This window comes from Mesoplodon densirostris, chromosome 15, assembly GCF_025265405.1.
Source record: "Mesoplodon densirostris isolate mMesDen1 chromosome 15, mMesDen1 primary haplotype, whole genome shotgun sequence".
Taxonomy (NCBI): Eukaryota; Metazoa; Chordata; class Mammalia; order Artiodactyla; family Ziphiidae; genus Mesoplodon; species Mesoplodon densirostris.
The window spans coordinates 42,844,478-42,869,461 of NC_082675.1; the positions used below are offsets into that span (position 1 = coordinate 42,844,478).

Genomic DNA, 24,984 nt, shown 5'->3' on the forward strand with positions numbered 1-24,984 from the left:
GTAGAACAATTCCCAATCCTTAATGAGGTCACCAAAACTCTGACACCAAAACCTCAAAATGACATTACAAAAAAGAAATTTACATGCCAATATTTCTCATGAACAGACACAAAAATCCTAAACAAAATTTTTCAAATCAAATACTGACTGTATTAAAAAGACGATACATTATATAACCAATGGAATTTATTCCAGGAGTGCAGGCTGATTTAACTTTTGGAAATTGATCATTGTAACTCACCAAATTACCAAAATAAAATTCATATAATCATCTCAATAAAGGAAAAGTATCTGATAAAATTCAACACCCACTAAAGACTTTAAAAAATTAATAGGAGCATCCTTAATATAACAAATCTAGTTTACAAAAAAAATGTATACTCAATATCATCTTACTGATGAAATACTGGACTTTCAGGAAAGAAAACAAGAATTCAGGAACAAGACAAGAATATCCATTAACACCAAGTCTATTCAACAAAATAAATAAACCAATAAACAAATTAGTATAAAAAAATAAAGTAGGAAAAAAATAAGAAGGAATAAAAGATTGGAAAAGATATATAATTATTATTCAAAGATGACAGGATTGAATGCATAGAAAACCCCAAGAAAATCTGTAACAAACTATGAGAATCACTAAGGTAACTAGAGACAAGGTCAATATATAAAAATCAACTGTATTTCTATATATTTCCAATAAACTAGAAAATTAAAATTTAAAAGACGATACCATGTATAATAGCATCCAAAAAAACTGAATAGCTAGGAACAAATCTAGCAAGAGATGTGCATTACTTCTACACTGTGACACTGTTGAGAGAAATTAAGGAGTTTACTAAACAGAGGTATATGCCATCTTCATTGACTGGAAGACTAAATATTGTGGAGATACCAGTTTCTCCAATGTTGACTTAGAGATTCCATGTAATCTCAATCAAAATCCCAACAGGCTTTCTGTAGAAATTAACAAACTGACTGTAAAATTTATATGGAAATACAAAAGACAAAATAGCCAGGACACTCAAAGAACAATACTACCTGCTGCTATAATTAAGATATTGGTTGGTGCAAGGACAGATAAACAGACCCATAGAATAAAAAGACCAACAGAATAGAGTTGAGGAACAGTGTAACACATACAGTCACCTTACAACAAAACGACTTATATTCAATGGGTAAAAACTGATCTTTCCAATAAATGGTACTGAATAAGTTGAATATCATATGAACAAAAATGAACCCTGACTCCTAGCTCAGATCATAAACAAATTTAATTTGCAATGAATCATGGATAGACAAACTTTTAGAAGAATGCATAGGCATATCTTCATGACCCTGATACAAGAAAATATTTCTTAAACAAGATACAGAAAAGAAATTAAAAAATTGATAAACTGGATTTCATTTAAATTAGAAACTCTGTTCATCCAAAGACATCATAAAGAGAATAAAAAAGCAACTTTCGAACTGGAAGAAGGTATCTGCAATATATATAGCCAATAAAAGATTTGTATCTAGAATAAAGAACCCCTACAAATAAATTTTAAAAAAGAAAACCCAATGGAAAATGGGCAAAAAACAGGCATCAGAAAACTTTTCTGGAATGGCAGCATTGTTCTATATCCGGATTGTAGTGGTGGTTACATGGATTTGTCAAAATGAATCCATCTATACAATTTAAATGAATGAATTTTATTCTCTGTAAATTATACCTCAAATGTCATTTCCTCAAGGAAGACCACCAGAATCATCAGCCCCCATTATCTGCTCCCTCCTTAGTCCTAGATGCCCTTCCTTTACAGCATTTACAATCGGCACTTAAAATGTTTGTGTAATTACTTAATGAATATCTGCCGACCACACTACATGTTAACTTCTGTTAGGACTGAGTCCATAATTGTATCTGCCTATCACTGTAGCCCCCAATCAACTAGTGTAAAATATGGTACTCAATAAAGATTTGTTAAATGAAAAAATGATTTTAAAATACAGCATTTCAAAATTAAATAGGGGCCGGTATCTCTGTGGTAATTTTCATGTTTTTTAATTGTCAAAATTCCCTATTCTACCTCACCTCCATCTGGAAGTCTATCAGACATCTCAACTTAAAATCTACAACACTGACTCCCTGATATCTCTGCCTCAGCCTCAAATCCCTTTACCCAACAGTATCAGCTGATGGCAATTTCATCTGTCCGGTTGCTCTGAAAACCATGGGGTCATCTTTGACACTTTTCTTCTTACACTCTGCCCCCTACGTCCAATTTTCAACATATCCTTTGAGCTCTACCTTTAACATATACTCACAGTTTGACCACTTCTACCACTACCTCTTCTGCTACCACCCTGCTACCAGCCACCATCACCTCTCTCATGCTGATTACTCCAAGGGCCTCCTTACTGGATTTCCTGCTCCGACCCACACTTCTCCATGGTAAATTCTCCACACAGTAAGCAGAATGAGCTTATTAAAATATACCAGTTCACTCTTCAGCTCAAAATCCTCCAAGGGCTTCCGATTTCATTGTGAAAAAGTCCTTACAATAGCCTACACAACAGGTTCTGTTCATATAAACTCCTGATTCTGTCCCAGCCACAGCAGCCTTCATGTTGTTCCTTCAACAAGCCAGGCACAGTTTCACTTCAGGAGCTTCCCACTGCTTCTTTCCTCTGCCTAAAACACTCTTCCTCAAGTCTTAGCTCAGATGTCACCTTCTCAAAGAGGTATACCCTGACCACTCTACTTCATATTACAAATTCCATCCCCCGCCTCCAGCATTCCCAATACACCTCTCCCTCTCCTATCTGTTTTCCTTTTCCTTAGCTCTTTCCATTGTTCGACAGACCACATGATTTAATTATTTGTTATGCCTGCCTCGTTTGCTAGAATATAAAACCCAAGAGAGCAGGAATGTTTTGCTCACTGATGTTTCAAAAACTAACTATTGCCTGACACACAGTAGGCACTTATAAACGGCACTTCATTTATAAATAAATGAAGAAACCATCAAGTTTATATGATTTACTATAAAACTAAAAATAATTCTGACTATAAAATTATCTTCAATATTTCTTTAGAATATAAAAAAACTGAAAAATACAAATTTTAACAATTCTTCATCTGTATAACTATCATTAGCATAGCTGTCATTAAAACAGTTCCCCAAAGGAGGCACTAAAGTGACATGTAGAAATAGGAGATTTAAAAATAAATTATTCAAAACAGGCTACACATATTTTACATATATAGATACATATACACAGATAAAATACTTCCAAAAGTTGATAAAGAGATGATCCCTATACACACAAAAGACTCTTGATTAGTCAACCAAGACTGGATCCAAAAGCCCCATCTGTATCATATTTGCCTTACTTCCTAGTCCTAAAATCAGTCTCCCCAAAATGAATTTTACACATATCTGAAACAGTTTAGGAAGGTCTCCTCGATTCCTCATTCGTGCCTACAAGACATTTCAGGATGCCACCATGGGTAGCCTTGAATTTATGCTGGCTTTTGACCTCACCAATTGATTTCTTCGATTTAACAATCTCATAAATTGTCATATGGCACCTTGTTCCAAAAAAGACAGCTAATATTCAGTCCTATCATAAAATGTGATCAGTTTAACTTTCATAACTAATAATATCTCCCAGTTATTTTCACAGCATTTTGATTCTTCATATGTCCTAAAGCCTTAGGCTCCAGAATGACTGACGTACTAAAAATACTCTCCCCAGTTTTAGTACTAGGTTCCCCACTAAATTCAACTTTATGAAACAGCAAACATTTTTACCATAACAAATCCAACATTACACTTTGTCTCAGCTCTGAAAAACCAAGCCTTCCAGACCCTGATAATGTTAATCACTAAACAATCACTCCAGAACCATATAATCTAAAGAACAAAAAGTAAATGTCTTTTTCTTCACAGACCAGAAGATTTCTCTAGAGTATTCTTTCAAAAGAAAAGAAAAAAATAAATAAACTAATCTACTCCTGAAACACTGGGAGATAGGACTCTAAGCCTTTCTTAAAGTTGTAATAATACCACCCATTAAGAAATGTATATTTGGCTTGGGACTTCCCTGGTGGCACAGTGCCAGGGTAGGGGACACGGGTTCAAGCTCTGGAACGGGAAGATCCCACATGCTGCGGAGCAACTAAGCCCATGCACCACAACTACTGAGCCTGTGCTCTAGAGCCCGCGAGCCACAACTACTGAAGCCTGCGCACCTAGAGCCTGTGCTCCGCAACAAGAGAAGCCACCGCAATGAGAAGCCCGCACACCGCAACGAAGAGTAACCCCCGCTCACCACAACTAGAGAAAGCCTGTGTGCGGCAAGGAAGACCCAGCACAATCAAAACTAATAAATAAATAAATAAATACATTTTTTTTAAAAAAGAAGAAATATATATTTGCTTGATCTTGGATTTTTTAAATATTATTTTTGTATCTATACCAGTCTGGCTAAATTACAAAAATAATGTGTAATCATTATAAAAATAGAAACAATACACACGGGAACCATTGCTAAAAGCTTGGTATGCATGTCTCCAGGATCTTTTTCAAAATTCATATATATAAACATATATTTAGTTTTTAAAAGTACGGTCACACTATCCTGTTATTAATTCTACTGTAGGTATTATTCTATATCAGCAAATAATTCAATCTCATGCAAAAGTACAGAACTCAACTGAATAAGATATAACAGTTTTTCACCCATCCTCACTACTGACAGTTTTTCCTTGTATTGTTTTATTATTTTGCCAATAAAAATAATGCTTAAACAACCTTGTACAAATACTTTTCTGTACTTATTCTGTGCAAATAAGAGTAAACTACTTAATTTCCAACATTTAGGTTCTTTACTTTCTTAGCTACACGGCAAACAAATTCTCCTCTTTATAGAGGTGAGCTAGATACATTATTTTCAATTAATAACAAAAGGACAACCTTTAGGTTCTCTAGTACATTTATAAGCTTCATTCACTAATATAGTTCTGCAAGAAAATTACACACACATTTGTATTTCTCGCAGTAAGATATATCCAATTTCTTTACATATTTGGACTCAGACAGTCTTCTGAATTTTATATATGCTATCCAGCAAATAGTAAACATGATTTTTCCTAGGATTCTAAAAAGACAAGATAGGCAACAATGTTGGCAAAATGCTCTCTATAGTACATTAATGTAGAGAAATGTGCCCCCATAAATCAATTCTCTATGAAATACAGGGTTACCTCCTTTATGAAACCTTCCCTAATCCTCAACAGAACTAATGACTTCTATGTTTCAAATGTACTTTAAATATACATAATTCCAAAATAGCATATAAGTATACTACAGAATTACTATCTGTTGTCTTTAATATCATTTATAGAACTTTCTGGCATATAAAATACACATACACATTTCAAAAGACCACTTCACCTGTAGTCTTGCTTCTGTTTTTAATACCAAAATGTCTTAATTAGACACCTTTTATTTTGCAGCACTGTATTAGGTAGAAGAGAAAGAAGACAGCTGTGGCTGGTGAAAGAAAGGGTAGTAGTCTGAGATGATCACTATGTTTCTGACTAAAAGAACTCAGTGTTTACACTACTCACTTGAGATAGGAAATAGCAAAATGGCTGTGCACTTTTTTTTCCTTTAACAGCAGGGAACAGAGGGGGAACTGAGACAGATGACTTTTGCCTACATTGTGTGGAGAGGCCTGTAAAATACCCAAACTGGTTATGTCAAGTGGAAGCTAGATTCGTGGGGGCACACTTGGGCAAGAAGATACATATTTGGGAGCCAAGAATATGGAGGGGAACATCAAGTCAAGAATATAAAAAACCAGGAGTGTGGGTGAAATCTCCCAGGAAGGGCGTGTATAGTAAAAAGTTGTTCAAGTACAGATCATCACCATTTGATAGGCAGGTAAAACATAGGGAGCCGAGCAGCTAGAAAGGTAAAAAAGAAAACTATCACAGAAGTTAAAGAATACAAGTTTCAACATTATCACACTGACCAAATAAATATGATCATGTTCAGCAAACACTTAAAACATTCTGAAAATGATGACAATATTGAAGAAAAGTTCTTTCCATAGTTCTAAATAAGAACTTAAACCCTTTCATTAAAAAAACTGTAGGGCCTCCCTGGTGGCGCAAGTGGTTGAGAGTCCGCCTGCCGATGCAGGGGATGCGGGTTCGTGCCCCGGTCTGGGAGGATCCCATATGCCGCGGAGCGGCTGGGCCCGTGGGCCATGGCCGCTGGGCCTGCGCGTCCGGAGCCTGTGCTCCGCAACGGGAGAGGCCACAACAGTGAGAGGCCCACATACCGCAAAAAGAAAAAAAAAAAAAAAACTGTAATAAAATAACTAGGTACAGAACAGTGTGTATGGCAAGGTTCTACCTGCCTAGAAAAGAAGGGGAAAGTATGTATTTACATTGCCTTTTATTTGCATAAAAAGCAGGTATAAGACAGAGGTGGGAGTAGGCTTCTGTATGACCTTTTGTAGTTTTTAATGTTCTAACCACATCAAAGTATTTCCTGTGCTAAAAATTAAGTTAAAATTTATGAAAGAAATAAACTCTGCTAATCTTTAAAATGTTCCACAACTCTAACCAAGTGTTCCCACGTGTTCCTTCACTTCACTTGGATCACACCTGTAAACAGTAAATCCTATAATATCAAATTTTAGTCAGTGAAATATCTTAACAGATGGACGGTCTGCCAGCACAGTCACTGAACCTGAAGACAGATATATTATCGTTTTTACTGACACTTGTGTAAGGAAAGGCTGATCAAGTGCCCAATGCTAACTCAAAACATCAAGTGTGGTATCACCAAAAAATGAAATTTAGGAAATAAAAAACAATATATAAAATGTAAGGCTACTTCCTCTAACCAATTTTCATTAATAGTTAAGACTTTTATTTTTTGGACAGAACACCTATTAAACAAAACTGATCTTTAATACTTTTAAAATTCAAGTGTATCTGATTAGAGATTTCTTTAAACAATGCTCATAATGAATTAAGTGAAAAGCAAGACAAGTAATTCCAATCAACTTTCAGCCTTCTTTTAAAATTAAATGCATACCATAAAAAGAAACGAAATTGAGTTATTTGTAGTGAGGTGGATGGACCTAGAGACTGTCATACAGAGTCAAGTAAGTCAGAAAGAGAAAAACAAATACCGTATGCTAACACATATATATGGAATCTTAAAAAAAAAAAATGGTTCTGAAGAACCTTCAGGCAGGACAGGAATAAAGACGCAGACATAGAGAATGGACTTGAGGACACAGGGAGGGGGAAGGGTAAGCTGGGACGAAGTGAGAGAGTGGAATGGACATATATACACTACCAAACGTAAAATAGATAGCTAGTGGGAAGCAGCCGCAGAGCACAATGAGATCAGCTCGGTGCTTTGTGTCCACCTAGAGGGGTGGGATAGGGAGGGTGGGAGGGAGACGCAAGAGGGAGGGGATATGAGGATATATGTATACATATAGCTGATTCACTTTGTTATACAGCAGAAACTAACACACCATTGTAAAGCAATTATACTCCAATAAAGATGTTAAAAAAAAAACTTTGATTCTACAAATATACGCTTTGCCTTCTTCCATACTGACAAAAGAAAATTAAATGCATACATACTCAATCTTAGGGAATGGCATTAATGTCAGTTGAGTCTCCAAACTCCTTCCTTATCCTGCATATGTATTCAGTAACTGAAACTTGCTAATCTTCTTTCAAATTCTCCTTAATCTGACTTCTCTTTCCATTTACACGTTCCAATTGCGTACTACCTTCATCTTCATCACCATCAATATTTACTGAGTACCTCCTACATACTGGACACCATGAATTGTCTGAATTAATCCTTCATTTAATAGTATTATAGAATAAGTATTATCTTTCTTGTATTGTAAAAATGGTCACGGTACACATCAAATGAAGGTGATACTACAGAAATAGGAATCATATTTTTCCAAAGTTTTGCATATCCTCAAACATCACTGGATATTCCATTTAAAATGCGTAGCAATATAAAATCTTCAATTCCTAGTTACACAATAGAATCACCTGAAAAGCTTTTAAAATGTGCAGCCAAGGTAAAGAAACACTAGACTATGTGATTATCCAAGCTCCTTCCAGTCCTAAAACTTTTAATTCTGTAGAAATATTTCTAGACTGTATGCCTTCAAAATGAACTACCACAATAAAAAGACTATTTTCTCCCCAAGTTTTTCCCAAAGAAAAATTAAATCAATGGATAAAAGCTTTTTTTTCATTTAAACTTTTCTCTCATAATTCTTTCTTAAATCAATGGTGCTTACTACTTCATAATACTAGCAGATGACAAAAATAAACTAACAATAACTAATACTAGCCTAAAACTTAGAAATGCAATTTCTTCAAAGTACATTTGTAGGAAGGACTTACATACACATAATATAGCCATATTTTCTACTGGTAAAATTGTTCCTAGTTCATATAATGAAAATAATTATGTCAATAGCTTATGTTGTTTCAGAAAGTAAATACCAACTCTGAAAACCAACATTCTAATGATGCCTCCAACAGTTACCAAGGTAGATAGGACCCTATATACCTCTACTAAATGGAGGCAGAATAGTGTAAATTTTGAATTATGTCAGTTTTGTACAAATGTTTGGTCTCTTTCAATGCCACCTCAGCTGTCAGGTACACTGCTTGTAAGTATGCCTGCCTATGGAATACACTCTCCAAGTTCTGATGTGTGATTTGCTGCTTTTTGGCTATGGGCTTAAAATAGAAAAAGCAAACTTGTTCAAATATGTGTAAGACTAAGAATAGTTTCTGTTACAAATACAATGCCTTTGAAATAAGAAAAGAATACCCAGGGCACAAACTAAGAAGCAAAATGCCTAAGTGTTAGTACACTGGCTTTATAAATTGTTTTTCTCCTTTTAGGTCTTTTTCCATTTATTCCTGGTTTTTTAATTCTTGACTTTCTTTCAAATAGGAGAAGTTTGCTAGATCTGGTCTTGTTCCAGATACATGAAATATTACTATAAATACATAATTCCTCTTTTGGGAGGACATTAAAAAACTTAAAAGTCGAGCATATGTATAATCATGAGCACACTACTAACCAGTTAAATAAAGTGAAAAACGCTGTTCTGGAAAACTTCAGTAAAATCACCCTAAAACATACAGCCCTTTTTCAGGGTCAAAATTTCTCAAACTACAGTTAGTAAGTAGTATATTCTATCCCTTTCGGCAGATTGGTTGTATGTATTCTACTATTCTAGTTTTCTCAAATTCACCTTTCTTCCTATTTCATCTCTAATCCAACTGCTTTCCTTCTTGCTGATTTTTCCCCTCTTTAGCCCCGCTTTTATTATTGGTCCAGCTCTCTGTTGTTACCCCTACTATGAGGATCTATTTATTTCTAGGCTTTCTAAAACCCCTCTTCCTTTGTTAACTTAGCTTCCCAAGCAACCTAACCTTCAAAATACCCATTTTTTCAAATGAAAATTTGATCATATATTTTAAATAAAACTTTGACCAATATTAAGAAGGAAAAATTTTATTTCAAAATACACAAATGGCAATAACTATATTCTTTAGTAAAATATGATGTAAAATAGTGACTGTGTTAAATGAATCTGAAACAATGGTAGGTTTGTAATGAAATGTGTGTCTTTCCTTTGTAATGGTTCTTAACCAGGTGATGGTAAAATAACATAATATTTTCCCTGAATATAAATAGTAATAATTTTTACTGTCCTATTTCATTTGTAGGGAAAAATGTAAACTCTATAAAAAACAAATGAAAAAATTCAATAACAGTGTATAACTTAGCAACAGATGAGAATGGAATAGTAAATTCTGAGTTAGAGATTTTGCAGTACCTTAATGAATATCTATGGGAAGCTAAATTTTACCACATTGGCTTCTCAATAATTACTACCTCCTTGAGAAAGGGCAAGAGAAATGAGTAACTAAATCTCAAGATGTGTGGTATGACCCAACATTTTTGTGTTCTGCATAAAAGCTGGAGAGAATATGGGACATATATGAGAAACTGTAATGTTTAAGACTTTAAGACATTTCCATATATTATGAAGACAATATTTCAAATCAAGACAGACTGACAAAATCCAGAATTACACAGTATCATAAGTCACAGAGACTTATTAGAGACTCTCAATTGGTTGGGTAGAAGGGATACAGAAGGGTTAACAGAATCACTTGAGAACACTCTGCAAACTACCCTCATTCCCCAACCACCCACGAGACTCTAATAAGACTATCTGGAGGAGAACGTCCCCTCTCCACACTCAGTGCCCTGACTTGAGAACCCCTGCGCAATGCGTTACTGTTTTGATGAGAACATGTTCACAATGTGTCACATCTTTCAGATGTACTAGAACAGGAAAAAAAAAAAAAAAGAATCACTGAGTTATAGGCCACCATGGTGATAATAAGCTAAATTCTTTTTTTTAACATCTTTATTGGAGTATAATTGCTTTACAATGGTGTGTTAGTTTCTGCTGTATAACAAAGTGAATCAGCTATACATATACATATATCCCCATATCCCCTCCCTCCTACGTCTCCTTCCCACCCTCCCCATCCCACCCCTCTAGGTGGTCACAAAGAGCTGATCTCCCTGTGCTATGCGGCTGCTTCCCACTAATAAGCTAAATTCTCAACCTGCCTCTTAAATCTATAGTATAGTCCCCAAACTATAAGCAGACCCATTCATTTAACTTTTTTTTAAACTTAACACCTGAGTACAGGAATAATGCTAGACAAGAAAGAAACACAATGATCAAGGCATTCATTTCCATAACAACACAGTAGAACAATCAAGACACTGCAGGTTGTAAAATTTAGATTCAAGCTCTTGAAAAATCTAGCCACGTCCTATGCTGATACACAAACTTAAGAGCAAATGGGTCAGACTTTAATTTCTATTCCATCCTAATAGCAACATGACTTGGTATCATAATGCATGAACTGCTTTCAGTAAGGCCTGGGTTCAAATGCCATGCTAGCACTTACCAACTACAAGTCCCTAGACGCATTAATCACCCTGAGACTCAGTTTCCTCAACCATAGAATGGGACTAATATCTTAAAAAACTCTCTAAGGATAAAATAAAGTACTGAAAGGACCCAATACTTAGTAGTCCTTCTGCAAGTGTTTGTTCTCTCTCCAGTGAAACAGTCATATCTAAGAAGCCTCAAAAATAACTACTATTCTATGGATAGCAAAACAGAATTCTATTCCAATACTCAGGAATCACATAGGTTAACAGCAAATTAGGTCATTCAAACCCTCCACTGCGGACAACAAAAAAAGCTGGAGAAAATACTTTTAAAATATGTTTAAAGATATGGAAGAGCAGACAAAGTAGTCAGAAATGAACAGACCAAGATCCAGAAGAAAAAAAATCTAGAGACATGGGCCCAAACCTGGGGGCTACATTTGCTGTGGGCATGTTAGCCAATATAGAAAGCCAGTTGAGAATTTTCCAAAACTGATATCAATCCACAGATTTCAAAAATCTCAACAAACACCAAGCAGGATAAATAAAAAGAAACGCACACCTAGAGAGATCATAGTAAAACTACAAAAAACTCTAGACAAAGCAAAAAATCTTCAACACAGTCAAAGAAAATAGTCAAACTGCCTTCAAAATAGTAACGTTTACATTGACATTCAACTGTCAATAGATAAAAGCCAGAAAACAGTAGAATGATTAATTTAATGTGCTCACATGCCAACCTAAAATCTGTCCCTGGCAAAAACATCTTCTAAGAATGATAGTGAAAAGGCATTTTCAGATCACCAAAAAAACAAAAACAAACCAACAAAAAAAGACCGGAAGGTATTTATCACCACCAAACCAATGCTAAACGGAAATACTGAAATATGTTCTCTAGGGAGGAAAAAAGAAATGATCTGAGAGAAAAGGTTGTAAATGAAGGGAGGAATGAAAGGCATCAAAAATGGTAACAATGATAATCATCTAATGAAGACTAACTTTAAAAAAAAGTAAAAATCACTTGTGAGTAAACATCCACAGATTTAAAATGTGTAACACAATGGATAGGTCATTGAGGGAATGAATTGAAATAAAGTATCTGAGGGTCCTTGAATTGTTAACTATATAGTAACCTCTAAAATAACAGTAAGTATGTAAGTATATAATTTCCAAACTAGTGGGGAAAAAAATTTTTTTTAATAATTATCAAGACAAAAAGAACAGGAAAAAAAGGAATATAAACAGATGAGACAAAAATAAAGTGCATTCTATGATGGTAGGTTTAAATTAAGATATATGAGCAATTACGTTCACTGTAAATGGATTTGTGTTTCAAGTAAATAACAAAGATTGCTGGATTGGATTTTTTTTTAAAAAACATCATGCTGTTCATAAGACACATATCTCTAACACAAAGAAATGGAAAGGTAGATACACCATGCAAACGCTAAAGAAAGCTGACTCAGCTACACAAAAACTAGACAAGTAGACATTAACACCAAAAGCATAATTAGAGATAAGGAGGGATACTTCATAATGACATATTACAAAGAATCAGAAAGCTATAACATTTCTAAACATATATGCATCCACTACCATGCCTCAAAATGTAATAAACTCGAAAGAGTTACAAGGAAAAACAGTCAATCCACAACTATACTTGGACATTTTAAACATACACCTCTCAGTAACTGATAGAACAAACACACAAATGAAACTTCACAAAGTTAAAAAAAAATCAGTAAGGCTATGCAGAAGTTTCAAACAAGATTAACACACTTGAACTAGTGAACATATACAGGACTCTGCACTCAGGGGCTAAAGAATACATGGAACATTTGTAAAAACAGACCATATGCTGGATCGTAAAACAAATCTCAAAGAATTCCCAAGAACTGAAATCATACAAAGTGTTACCTACCCATGATGCAATGAAGTCAGAAATCATTAAGAAAAAGAAAACAATAAAATCTCCCTATGTTTGCAAACTAAGAAATATATTTATCAACCCATGTAAAAAGAAGAAATAACAATGGAAATTATAAAATATTTGGAACTGAATAAATATGAATATACTACATAACAGAACTAATTAGACAGAAATTTACACCCTTCAAATCCATGTATTAGTATGGAAGGATTAAAACTGATGGAAGGCATTCATCTTAAAACTCAGAAAAAGGGGTTTCCCTGGTGGTGCAGTGGTTGAGAGTCTGCCTGCCGATGCAGGAGACATGGGTTCGTGCCCCGGTCCGGGAGGATCCCACATGCCGCGGAGCGGCTGGGCCCGTGAGCCATGGCCGCTGAGTCTGCGCGTCCAGAGCCTGTGCTCCGCAACGGGAGAGGCCACAGCAGTGAGAGGCCCGCGAACCGCAAAAAAATAAAAATTAAAAAAATTAAAAACTCAGAAAAAGGACAGCAAAATACACTGAAGGAAAATAAAGTGAAATAATAAAGATGAGATCAGAAATTAATCATATCCAAAAACATACAAAAGAGTAATGGTCACAAAGTCTGCTTCTCAAGATTCTTTTAGGGAATCCAAAAGGTCACAACTATTTCCGTAATAATACTAAGTTGATGTTTGCCTTTTAGGCTATGTTGATATTTACAACATCATGGTGCAAAAGCAAAAGTGGATGTCACTGATGGAGCCTTGGCATATATAAAGGTATCAAACTCTACTGTAAATCATCGTACTATTGACTGCCCCAGGCTAGCAGTTAAAGAAAGAAAAAGTCATTTTCACTTAAGAATGTCCTTGATGAAGCAGTAAAAATTATTCATTTATTAAATTCTCCATGTCAGTTAAATATTCTGTGTGACAAAATGTGAAAATAATAAACATATCTGCTGCAAATCAAAGTAAAATGAAAACACTTTTGTGATTGTGCTGCTTGCTGATTTAGGCACTGTTTTCATGGGACACCAATTTTATTTAAAAGAACAACATCTAGGGCTTCCCTGGTGGTGCAGTGGTTGAGAGTCCGCCTGCCGATGCAGGGGACACGGGTTCATGCCCCGGTCCAGGAAGATCCCACATGCCGGGGAGTGGCTGGGCCCCTGAACCATGGCCACTGAGCCTGCGTGTCCGGAGCCTGTGCTCCACAATGGGAGAGGCCACAGCAGTGAGAGGCCCACGTACCGGGGGAAAAAAAAAGAATAATATCTAGACAAATTATACTTATCCAGGCTTGGGTATCTGGCAGACATTTCCTCAAAACTGAACACCGTGAGCCTGGAAAACAACTGATGGCATTTTCTGCGAATGATCAGATTTGACTTTTCAAGGAAGAGTTGGGAATTTGGCAAACTTATATTTACTGTCTTGAGCTTGACAACATCCCAGTACTTAAGAGACCTTTCTGATTAGATTGGTGGTGATTTCAACAAATCGCCAATTTTTTGGTATCATATAATGAAATATATCAGTATTTGGAAAAGGTGCATAACTAAGTGAACTTATTATTTTCCAAATGACCAAAGAATGATGTTATGAAATCACACATGAGTAAAAGATCCATACAGAATGCAAGACAGACCAATGAATTTAATGTACCAGAGTAAGAAAAATGTACTGATATAATTTCAGATTCCATACTGCAACTAACCTTTAAAAAACACTTGCTGAGATCTGCTATACTATCACAGATTATCCACAACCTAAAAAGGCTAAAAATATTCTTCCCTTTTCAAATTTCACATCTGTGTGGGACTGGATTTTCTCCTACTTCAACCAAAACATATGCTAGATTGAATCCAGAAGTAGATATGAGAATACAGATGTTTCCTATTAAGCCAGTTAAAAGAAATTTGCAAAATTATTAAACAGTGTCATTTAACTCACTAAATTTGTTTTCAAAGATAGTTATTTTTCCTTTAAAGAATGTTACTTATATTAACACGCAATGGGTTTACTGTTGTTCATTTTAAATGAATATTAGCATAATAAGTAAAATATAATCAATAATATCAGTGTATATAACTGACATGAAACTCCTCAGAGTGCTCAGTAATGTTTAAGTATAATATAATGGGGTTCTGTGAACAAAAAGTTTGAGAAATGCTGCAACAGAGAAAGATCAAAGTCAAAAACTGATGCTTTAAAAAGACTAAAAGAAGAAAATACAATAAATACTTGGCAACAGTGATCAAAAAAATTTTTTAACGAGGAGACACAAATAAACCACATTAAGAATAAAATAAACTATCACTATAGATCCCACAAACATTAGAAAAAAGAGATTATTTCACAAACTTTATGTCAATAAATTTGAAAATTTGGATAAAATGTTAAAAAGCACAATTTACCAAAATAGCTATCTCATAAGATATAGAAATGTATAAGCTGTCCTATAACCATAAAGAAATTGAGTCAGTAAATAAAAGCCTCACAAAGAAAACTTCAGATCCAGATCGCTTTTCTAAAGAATTATACCAATCATTTAGGAAATGGCTATACTCCGCAAATTCTTCCAGATAGGAAAAAGTGGGAAAATTCTGCAGGTCATTTTATGAAGCCAGCATAACCTCAAAATAAAGAACAGACAAAGGCATTATAAGAAAAGAAAATTAAAAGTTAATGACACTCATGAACAGCCATAAAAATCTTGATCAAAAATTTAACAAACTGAATACAGCAATTTTTTTAAAAAGACCATGACCAAGTGGGTCATGAAAAAGTAGGTTAATTACAAAAACCCAAGACTGACTGAGCATTGAGAAGTAAATCAATGTAATTCACCACATTAACAGATTAAAGAGAAAACTATGATCACCTCATTAGATGTAATAAAAGTGTTTAATAAAATTTAACATCCATTCAAAAACTATTAGCACAACAGAAACGAAAGGGAACTTCCTTAATCTGATAAAAGGTATCCACAAAAAAACTACAGCAAGCATCATACATAATGGTCAAACAGTGAAAGCTTTCCCTTTGTGATCAGGAACAAGATTAAGATGTCCTCTATCACCACTTCTATTCAGGAATGTACTGGAGGTCCTAGCCAGAGAAGTAAGGCAAGAGAAAGAAATAAAAGGTGTAAGGATTGGCAAGAAAAAACAAAACTCATTATTCACAAATATGTTCGTGAATATAGAAAAGTGGAAGTATCTACAGAAAAATTGTTAGAAGTAAGAGTTGAACAAGGCTGTGAGATTCAAAACCAATTGCGTTTCTATGTAAACTGCAATCACAGTTACAAAATAAAACTTAAAAAACAATGATTCCGGGCCTCCCTGGTGGCGCAAGTGGTTAAGAGTCCGCCTGCCGATGCAGGGGATACGGGTTCGTGCCCCGGTCTGGGAGGATCCCATATGCCGCGGAGCGGCTGGGCCCGTGAGCCATGGCCGCTGGGCCTGCGCATCCGGAGCCTGTGCTCCGCAACGGGAGAGGCCACAACAGTGAGAGGCCCACATACCGCAAAAAGAAAAAAAAAAAAAAAAAAAAAAAAACAATGATTCCATTTCAAATTGCCTCAAAAATACGAGGTACTTAGCAATAAATCCAATGAGAGATGTGTAAATCTCTCTGCAGGAGAGAGATGTGTAAATCTCTCTGCAGGAGACAGATGTGTAAATTTCCTTTGCAGGAAAACCACAAAACTTTATTGACAGATAGTAAAGGACTAAATAAATCAAAATGCATGCAATGATCATGATTTGAAAGACTCAGTATTGTAGAGACATCAATTCTCCCCAAATTGATTTATAGTCAAGTTCACCTCAATGAAAATCACAAGCAGATTATGTTGGACATGCTGATGTTTAAGTGTATATGTAAATGCAAAGGACCAGTACACAAGATATTCCTGAAAAAAATAAGGAACATAAGGAATAAGTAAAGAACTTCTCTAATATACATCAAGACTTACTAGACTATGACAACTGTGACAAGATAGTGGAATTTATAAAAATTGGCCAATGGAACAGACTAGAGAGGTTAGACACAGACCCGCACATATATGGACACTTGATATATAATATCAAGTGGCATGACAAAATGGAGAAAAGATACTTTGTTTTATTTTTCCAACAGATAATGCTGGGAGAGAATTATCGACCTGGAAACAAATGAAATCAAATCTATTGCTCATACTAGCAGGTAATGAAGTCCATGGCAAAAATCACATTAACATTCTTTCAGATTCAAAACTAAATTTATTCATTATATATCCCTAGTGAGATATATCTAAGGACAAGCATATTATTGTTAGCGGCAATCTTGGTATTGTTATATTGAAATTATGTTACATATATAGTAGTATAAAGCAAACAAGTGACTATAATAATGTCATTGAGGTATCAAGATTTTGAGAGTAAGACAGAAGAGATACTAATACATAAAATCAAATCTGGGTAAAAAAACTTTTCCTGAAGTGGCAATATCACTAATTTAATATTTTCTTTCTTTTTAAAAAGCATGTTTACTACCTCTGTCTGCTGAAAATGCCAAGAAAAAATGGAAACTCAGTAATAATGAATGCCCCAAACATCCAAATTGTGGTTTCTAAATACCAATTCCCATAGGAAAAAGGCTGGTTGGAAAAACAGTTGGGGCAGAATAGTTCTGGGACAGAAAATATAATCAGTCTGATCTCTCTCACAAATTCTGAAGCGAAGAAGCTATACAATACCGAAATCATGTCAGAAGGACACAGGAGCCAAATGAAGGGGTACCCACTGACCACAGGTGAGAAAACTTGAGTATCACAAAGAATGACTCAATGGATTTAAACACATTAAAAATATAAAAATGTATAAGTTCAGATAATTAAAAAAAGATAAAATCCTTGGTCATCTTTCGCAGGTTGCTAGAGACCAACTTGTTACTACGAAAATTGATAAAGGAATAGAATCAAGCCTTTATCATGATTTTCCTATAGGAACTCTCTATTTCAGGATAACCAAATATTTGATGAAAGGAAATTTTCCTTTTTAAAAGAAGTACAATGCAGGAGGAACTGTAAGATTAGAAACTCATTGTTCTTGGATCCCAAAATTAAACAACGAACCTGGTCAACAAGCACCAATGACTGCTAAAACCACTAACTGAAAGATAGATGGGGAACTTTATAATGGACTGATCAGACCAGTACCAACTGTGTGCACTGATCAATCCTGACATCACTAAAAACGGGACAACAAAATATGTCCCTGCTAATGAGATACAACAGGCAACACAAACACGGTGCCACCAATGAAATAACATAAAACTAAACCTAATTCTAATGGAGCCTCTCAATCTATAAATTATCAGTTTAGAGGAAACAGAGATGAGATGGAGGAACACGTTAAAGAACCACAAGGATACAATCAGCCAAATCCAAAATGTGAGAAATTCTGCAAAATATATGACCCCGTTTCTTCAACAAATAAATGGAGAATAAAAAATATAAACTGATACAGATTTAAAAAAACTTAAGACACAGATCAACAAATGCAACAGGTGGACCCCGTTTGGATTCTGCGGCAAACAATCATTAAGACATTCGAGTTTTTTAGATAATTGGTGAAAAGTGAAAACATCCTGGGTATTATAAGACATTAAGAGATTCTGGTTAATTTTGTGGTGTGGGATAACAGTCCTTATCTGCCAGAGATGCATATTAAATTATGTGTATGATGGCTGGGGATCTGCTTTAAAATATTACAGATCTGTTCCTAAATAATTTGTGCAATTACACATTTAACTAACTAACTAACTAACTAAATAAGTGGGTTAGTGAATAGATGGATGGATATAACTTCCTCAGTCAGGGAATCAATTCCAGGTGAATTAATTCAAATTAAATATGAAGGCAAAATAATAAAGCTTATAGATCATATAGGAGAATATCTTCATGTTCTCAGAAGAGGGCAGGATTTGCTAAACAAAACTCAGAATCACCAAACAAAAATGTGTTATTCTGTAAAGAACTCTATAAAGATTATCTACTTCACATTATTTTAAAGGTACTTACTGCTGGTAAAAGAGACTGCATGTTTTGATTAGAATCTGCTATTGTAGCAAGGTAGACCAGGTTTGTATGCAGCATCTGTTGATACCTATTAAAACAAAACAAATATCAATATTAAAAAATAATTTTCTTCCTATCTGCTTACATATTATACAAACAGCATTTTATTTCTCAAGTTTAATGAGTGATTTCTGTTACCTGAACATCAACAGCACTTCAATTTTTCCTAGTTCCTCTGCAAAATAATTCCAAATAAGTATGTTCAAAGACAATAATAAACACGGAGCTCTTACCATGTGCTAGATATTGCTATAGTTGTTTTACATACTTAAACATCCGATTTAATCCTCAAACCAACACTATGAGGTGAAGATTCTTATTTTCTCCATTTCACAGATGAAGAAATTGAGGTTTAGAAAGGTTAATAACTTGTACAAGATTGTACAGTGTAGTAAATGGAATAACTGAGACAGGTTCTGGCTCCACACATATATGCAAAGAGATCTAGAATGAAGGAATCAACAAAACTGATATGCTTATTCCCTTCCCTCTGCCATTTTCGTGTTGCCAAAAACCTCAAAGCCAAGTACAGTCAACACGCTCTGCTAAAATGTCAGAAAGGAGGTGGAAACCACACATTTTTTCCCTTCTCATTCCTGCAGCAGTGACCAACAATTTATGCCTGCTGTGGTTATGCTGCCCATCTATCAGGATGTATAGAGAGGACAATAAAGAGGCATCTCCAATTACAAAAAAAAGAAAAAAGTTATATGCTGAAGCACCGGGATGGAGGAAATAATAGGACACCAACACCAACAACACAGCAAATTAACTTTAAAAAATAAAGCAAATTCTCATTATCAGAGTCAAGTGGTTAAGCATGTTTATTGTGATCTTACTTACCTATGAATTAGTTTTGCTAAGCCACTCTTCATAATTTAAAAAATTAACTCAGATGAAACCAGATTGAAATTAGTAGTGATCGAATTATTAGTGCTGGTAAACCCACAAAATAATACAAACGTAAAACGTGCATCAAATTAAGCTTTCAGAATTTCACTTAGTAATACTATACAAATTAAAATAATGAAAATAAGGCAAAAGAACTTTATTCAGCTAAATAAAGTCTTCTAATACGGATCCCAAATGAAGTAATTTTCTAAAACAGACACCATTAAGAGGAATCCTAGTAAATTCTTCGCTGCATTATTTTTATCCTGCTGGAAAAACTGGTTTCACTACTATTTTCTTATTAGGGAGGAAAAAACTTATTTCTCACTGAACTTAAAGTTTCTTCACCAACAAGATCATGCTTGTTTGTTTTTTAATAAATTTATTGAGATACAACTGATATATATAAAGAACTTCACGTATTTAATGTATACAATTTGATGAGTTTGGACATACACGAACACCAGTGAAGACATCACCACCATGGAGGTAACAGATATATCCAACACTTCCCAAGGTTTCCTTGTTTCCTTGTTTTTGTTTTTTTGTTGTTGTTTAAAAACAAGTCTAAGTTCTTAATGCTCCTCTTCACATATACACTATGTTGCTCAATCAGACATGATATATTGTTATAGGGATCCTTAAACAAACAAGGACCAAGAATTATTATTTTGCACTGAATTATTCATAATGGTTAATTATGTCATCGAAATTCTTCAAACAGCACTAACAGGCACCACTAGCTGGAACTACTTCATTATTCCATAGACGTCTTGAATGGAATTTAAGATACAGGATTCTACAATCTTGCCATTTTTAAAAAACCAACCAGCCATTTTTAATTAGAACATGTAACCCATTTCAAAGGCTGCTCTTTCAAGTTTTTCTTTTCTTCTGAATATTAGTATGGCTCTATCACATGTACTCAGATATGAGATTTGCTGACTGCCCTATCAAAAATAAAAACACCAACTTTACTCAGAGACTATGGCTTACTCATGACCCTTTAAGAAAAATTCTAGTCATGCTTATTGGTCCTCGGTAAGCCAGTGTTAAAATACTATTTAGGGGCTTCCCTGGTGGCACAGTGGTTGAGAGTCCACCTGCCGATGCAGGGGACACGGGTTCGTGCCCCGGTCCCCGCGGAGCAGCTGGGCCCATGAGCCATGGCCGCTGAGCCTGTGCGTCTGGAGGCTGTGCTCCGCAACGGGAGAGGCCACAACAGTGAGAGGCCCGTGTACCGCAAAAAAAAAAAAAAAAATACTGTTTAATCTGCCATACACTTCAGGCCTCATTTATAAAATAATGGCAGGGACTTCCCTGGTGGCACAGTGGTTAAAAATCCGCTGCCAATGCGGGGAACATGGGTTCGAGCCCTGGTCCAGGAAGATCCCACATGCCGTGGAGCAACTAAGCCCCTGCGCCACAACTACTGAGGCTGCACTCTAGAGCCCGCGAGCCATAACTACTGAGTCCGCGTGCTACAACTACTGAAGCCCACACGCCTAGAGCCCGTGCTCCACAACAAGAGAAGCCACCGCAATAAGAAGCACGTGCACTGCAACAAAGAGGAGCCCTCGCTCGCCCCAACTAGAGAAAGCCCACGCACAGCAATGAAGACCCAACGCAGACAAAAATAAATAAATTTATTTAAAAAAATAATAACAAAATAAAATAATGGCAGTGAGGGTAGATCTCTAAAGTCCTTGTGGTTCTAAATATCTATAAATACAGCAACTTTTATGAAATACTTTAAAGACATTTCCCCAACTATCAAACCTTAATTTTTAATCTTGAGATAATCTCAAACTTACAGTTTCAAGAATAGTATGAAGAACTCCCAAATATTTTTCTCCCACGCTCCCCAATTGTCAGCATCTTACATCTGTCTCATACTATCTCTAAACACCTACACCAACATACATGTGCATGCAATGACACACTTTTTTCCAAAACCATGGAGAGTCAGTTACTGGCATGATACCCCATTACTCCTAACATTTCAGTGTCAATTTCCCAAAAACAAGGACATTCCCCTATATAACTACAATACAACCATCATAACAAGGAAATGAATACTGATACAATATTACCATCGAATCCACAGAAACCAGTCAAATTTCTACAATTGTCCCAATAGCCCCAAATCTTTTTACCTAATGTAAGGGGGTAAGTAAAAATGATCATTTTTAATGGGTCTTTCGTAACTTCAGTAGGTTTTCTTTTTGTAAAAACTGCATTCTTTTTACAGCACTCATCAAATAAGCTTATTGTAAGATTCTACAAATATTAAAGAAACATTTTCCTGAGAAACTTTTTTAAATTCTATAAATACTATTAATTTGTCACTGAAGCAGTTTTTATATGCTTATTATTTCTAAAATAGTATACGTTAATAAAAGAAAACAGAGTATGTAAGCAAAGGGAAGATATAAAATATATTCAACATTTTATACTTCATGATGGTAACTTCCTCATAAATACTGGAAGATACTTCCAGATACCCTTAATTATTAACCTATCAAATGAGAGGCAGTTCACTTCCCAAAGATTCCACTAAGAGCCACTACATGAATTACCTTGAATAAAGTGAAATAACCACCATTAAATTTATTGATATAATTACACAATGAATCCAAAAAAGTCAGATTTCATTTTGAAAAAGAAACTTTTACCTAGAAGCTATGAACAGTGTATTTTTAGGTCAACAGAAATACAACTTATAGGATAAAAGTTAACTTCCTAACTAGAGATTTAAAACTAAATTCATTTACACTATGATGAACAAAAATTTTTCACTTGAGAACTGTTTATAACACACTCTGAAATAGGTGCTCACCCTGAAATACAAAAAATAAGGGCTGATTTAAGCAAATACATGGGATGATTTAGAAAATGCTCAAACCAAACACCACAAGAGAGCAATAATATATTCTTACATATAAGTTGTCAGAATTTAAAGGGAAGAGGATCTGGGCATATGAGCTCTAAAAGTGATTCACTGACTTATATGAGTGTGCGTGTGAGTGTGTGTGTGAGTGTGTGTGTGTGTGTAGATAAGGGTAGAGTAATATATCCAAAGATGTTACCAGTGAAAAATCTTTGGGTGGTGAGAATATGGTGTTCGTTCTCTAAATTTTAAATATCTGTGTTTTCTAATTTTCTACAATGCCTATACTGCTTTCATAAAAATAAAGTTACTTTCGATTTTAAAAAACACTGCTTCAGGCAGTTATCACATCTTAAGGAACTGTTTAATTAAAATTGAACTTGGGCTTCCCTGGTGGCGCAGTGGTTGAGAATCTGCCTGCCAAGGCAGGGGACACGGGTTCAAGCCCTGATCTGGGAAGATCCCACGTGCCACAGAGCAACTGGGCCCGTGAGCCACAACTACTGAGCCTGCGTGTCTGGAGCCTGTGCTCCGCAACAAGAGAGGCCACGACAATGAGAGGCCCGCACACCGCAATGAAGAGTGGCCCCCGCTTGCCACAACTAGAGAAAGCCCTCGCACAGAGACCCAACACAGCCAAAATATTAAATAAATAAAATTGAACTATCAATTCCCAGATGGCTATCATTGATGTTTCTCTTTATTTTCCTTTCACTTCTCCTATGAGAAACAAGAACATTTATTAATGTTGAGAGGAGAAATTTTTTTCTTCACTCACAAACCAATTCTGACAACTTGAGAAAGAAAGAGTGTATGAAGAACTCTAAGAATGAAATTAAATACAACAGAAAGGGCAGAATTTAAGATTCTACCTAAATCAATTTAAGCCCCATTTATACATATATGTGAGCAAATGAGGTCTATGCCAATAGGCAGAGAAGGGGGAAATGATCACATTCACAAAAAAGCTAAGACTGTAAAGAATAAGACAGTATAAACTTTTGCCGACAAGTTGGAAAAGTGGGTTCTACATCTGAACATGTCTTATCCCTGTCACGTACTGCTAGGGCCTATAGGAAATTGAACCAGTCCTATGCCCGTGGCTTTACCTGGCATTTTAAAACGCCACAGGTGTGGTGATCATTTTGTAACATATAGAAATGTCAAATCACTATGTTGTGCACCAGCAACTATCATAGTGATGTAGGTCAGTTATACTTCAAAAACAAATGGACAGGGACTTCCCTGGCCGTCCTGCAGTTAAGACTCAGCGCTTCCACCACAAGGGGCGTGGGTTCGATCCCTGGTCAGGAAACTAAGATCCCACATGCTACACAGTACAGCCCCCCCAAAAGAATAACAGAATAACAAAAACAGACAGACAAACTCACAGAAAAAGCGATCAGATTTGTGGTTACCAGCGGTGGGGGGGCGGGGAAGAGGAGGAGGTGGATAAAGGTAGTAAAAAGAAGAAAAAAAGCCGTAAGTGAAAATAATTATTCTAATCAGTGCCTCTCAGTTGTTATCATTCCATGGCTGACTTGAGGTAGTGATCTCCTAACCACTGATGATTATCCACAGTTGTAATTTCTTTTTTTTTTCTTTTTTTTTTTTTTTTGGTAGTACGCGGGCCTCTCACTGCTGTGGCCTCTCCCGTTACGGAGCACAGGCTCCGGACACGCAGGCTCAGCGGCCATGGCTCACGGGCCCAGCCGCTCTGCAGCATGTGGGATCTTCCTTGACCGGGGCATGAACCCGTGTCCCCTGCATCGGCAGGCGGACTCTCAACCACTGCGCCACCAGGGAAGCCCACACAGTTGTAATTTCTTAAAAGAAATTTTCACATATAAACAGACAAGATTCATCAAAGAAAGTATACATAAAAGAAGTGGCAATGGTTACATAAAATGCAAAATGCACAAGTGATTAGAAATTAAGATATCCTAGCATCCAGATCTTAATTTCTAAATACTATTCTCCAAAAAAAGAACTAGGCCTTGGAGAAATGATTCTAGACTGGGGCAGAAAAAAGTACAAGAGGAGCCTGGAACATTCTGTCATACAAGAAATTTTTTAAATGCTCAAAAAATAATAGAGACAAGTCAAGAAGCCAGCATGAGAGGTTCCCAGT

At 35.6% G+C, this 24,984-nt stretch overlaps 1 protein-coding gene across 3 annotated transcripts in view; it reads right to left on the bottom strand.

Annotated features, from left to right (window-relative positions):
• SS18 (SS18 subunit of BAF chromatin remodeling complex) overlaps nucleotides 1-24,984 on the bottom strand; it is a 76,238-nt gene that overhangs the window by 44,443 nt on the left and 6,811 nt on the right. For all 3 annotated transcript variants that reach the window (XM_060118131.1, XM_060118132.1, XM_060118130.1), the window contains exon 3: nucleotides 19,016-19,100. In XM_060118131.1, the coding sequence (XP_059974114.1) occupies nucleotides 19,016-19,100 (85 nt within the window). The remainder of the gene's footprint in view (nucleotides 1-19,015; nucleotides 19,101-24,984) is intronic.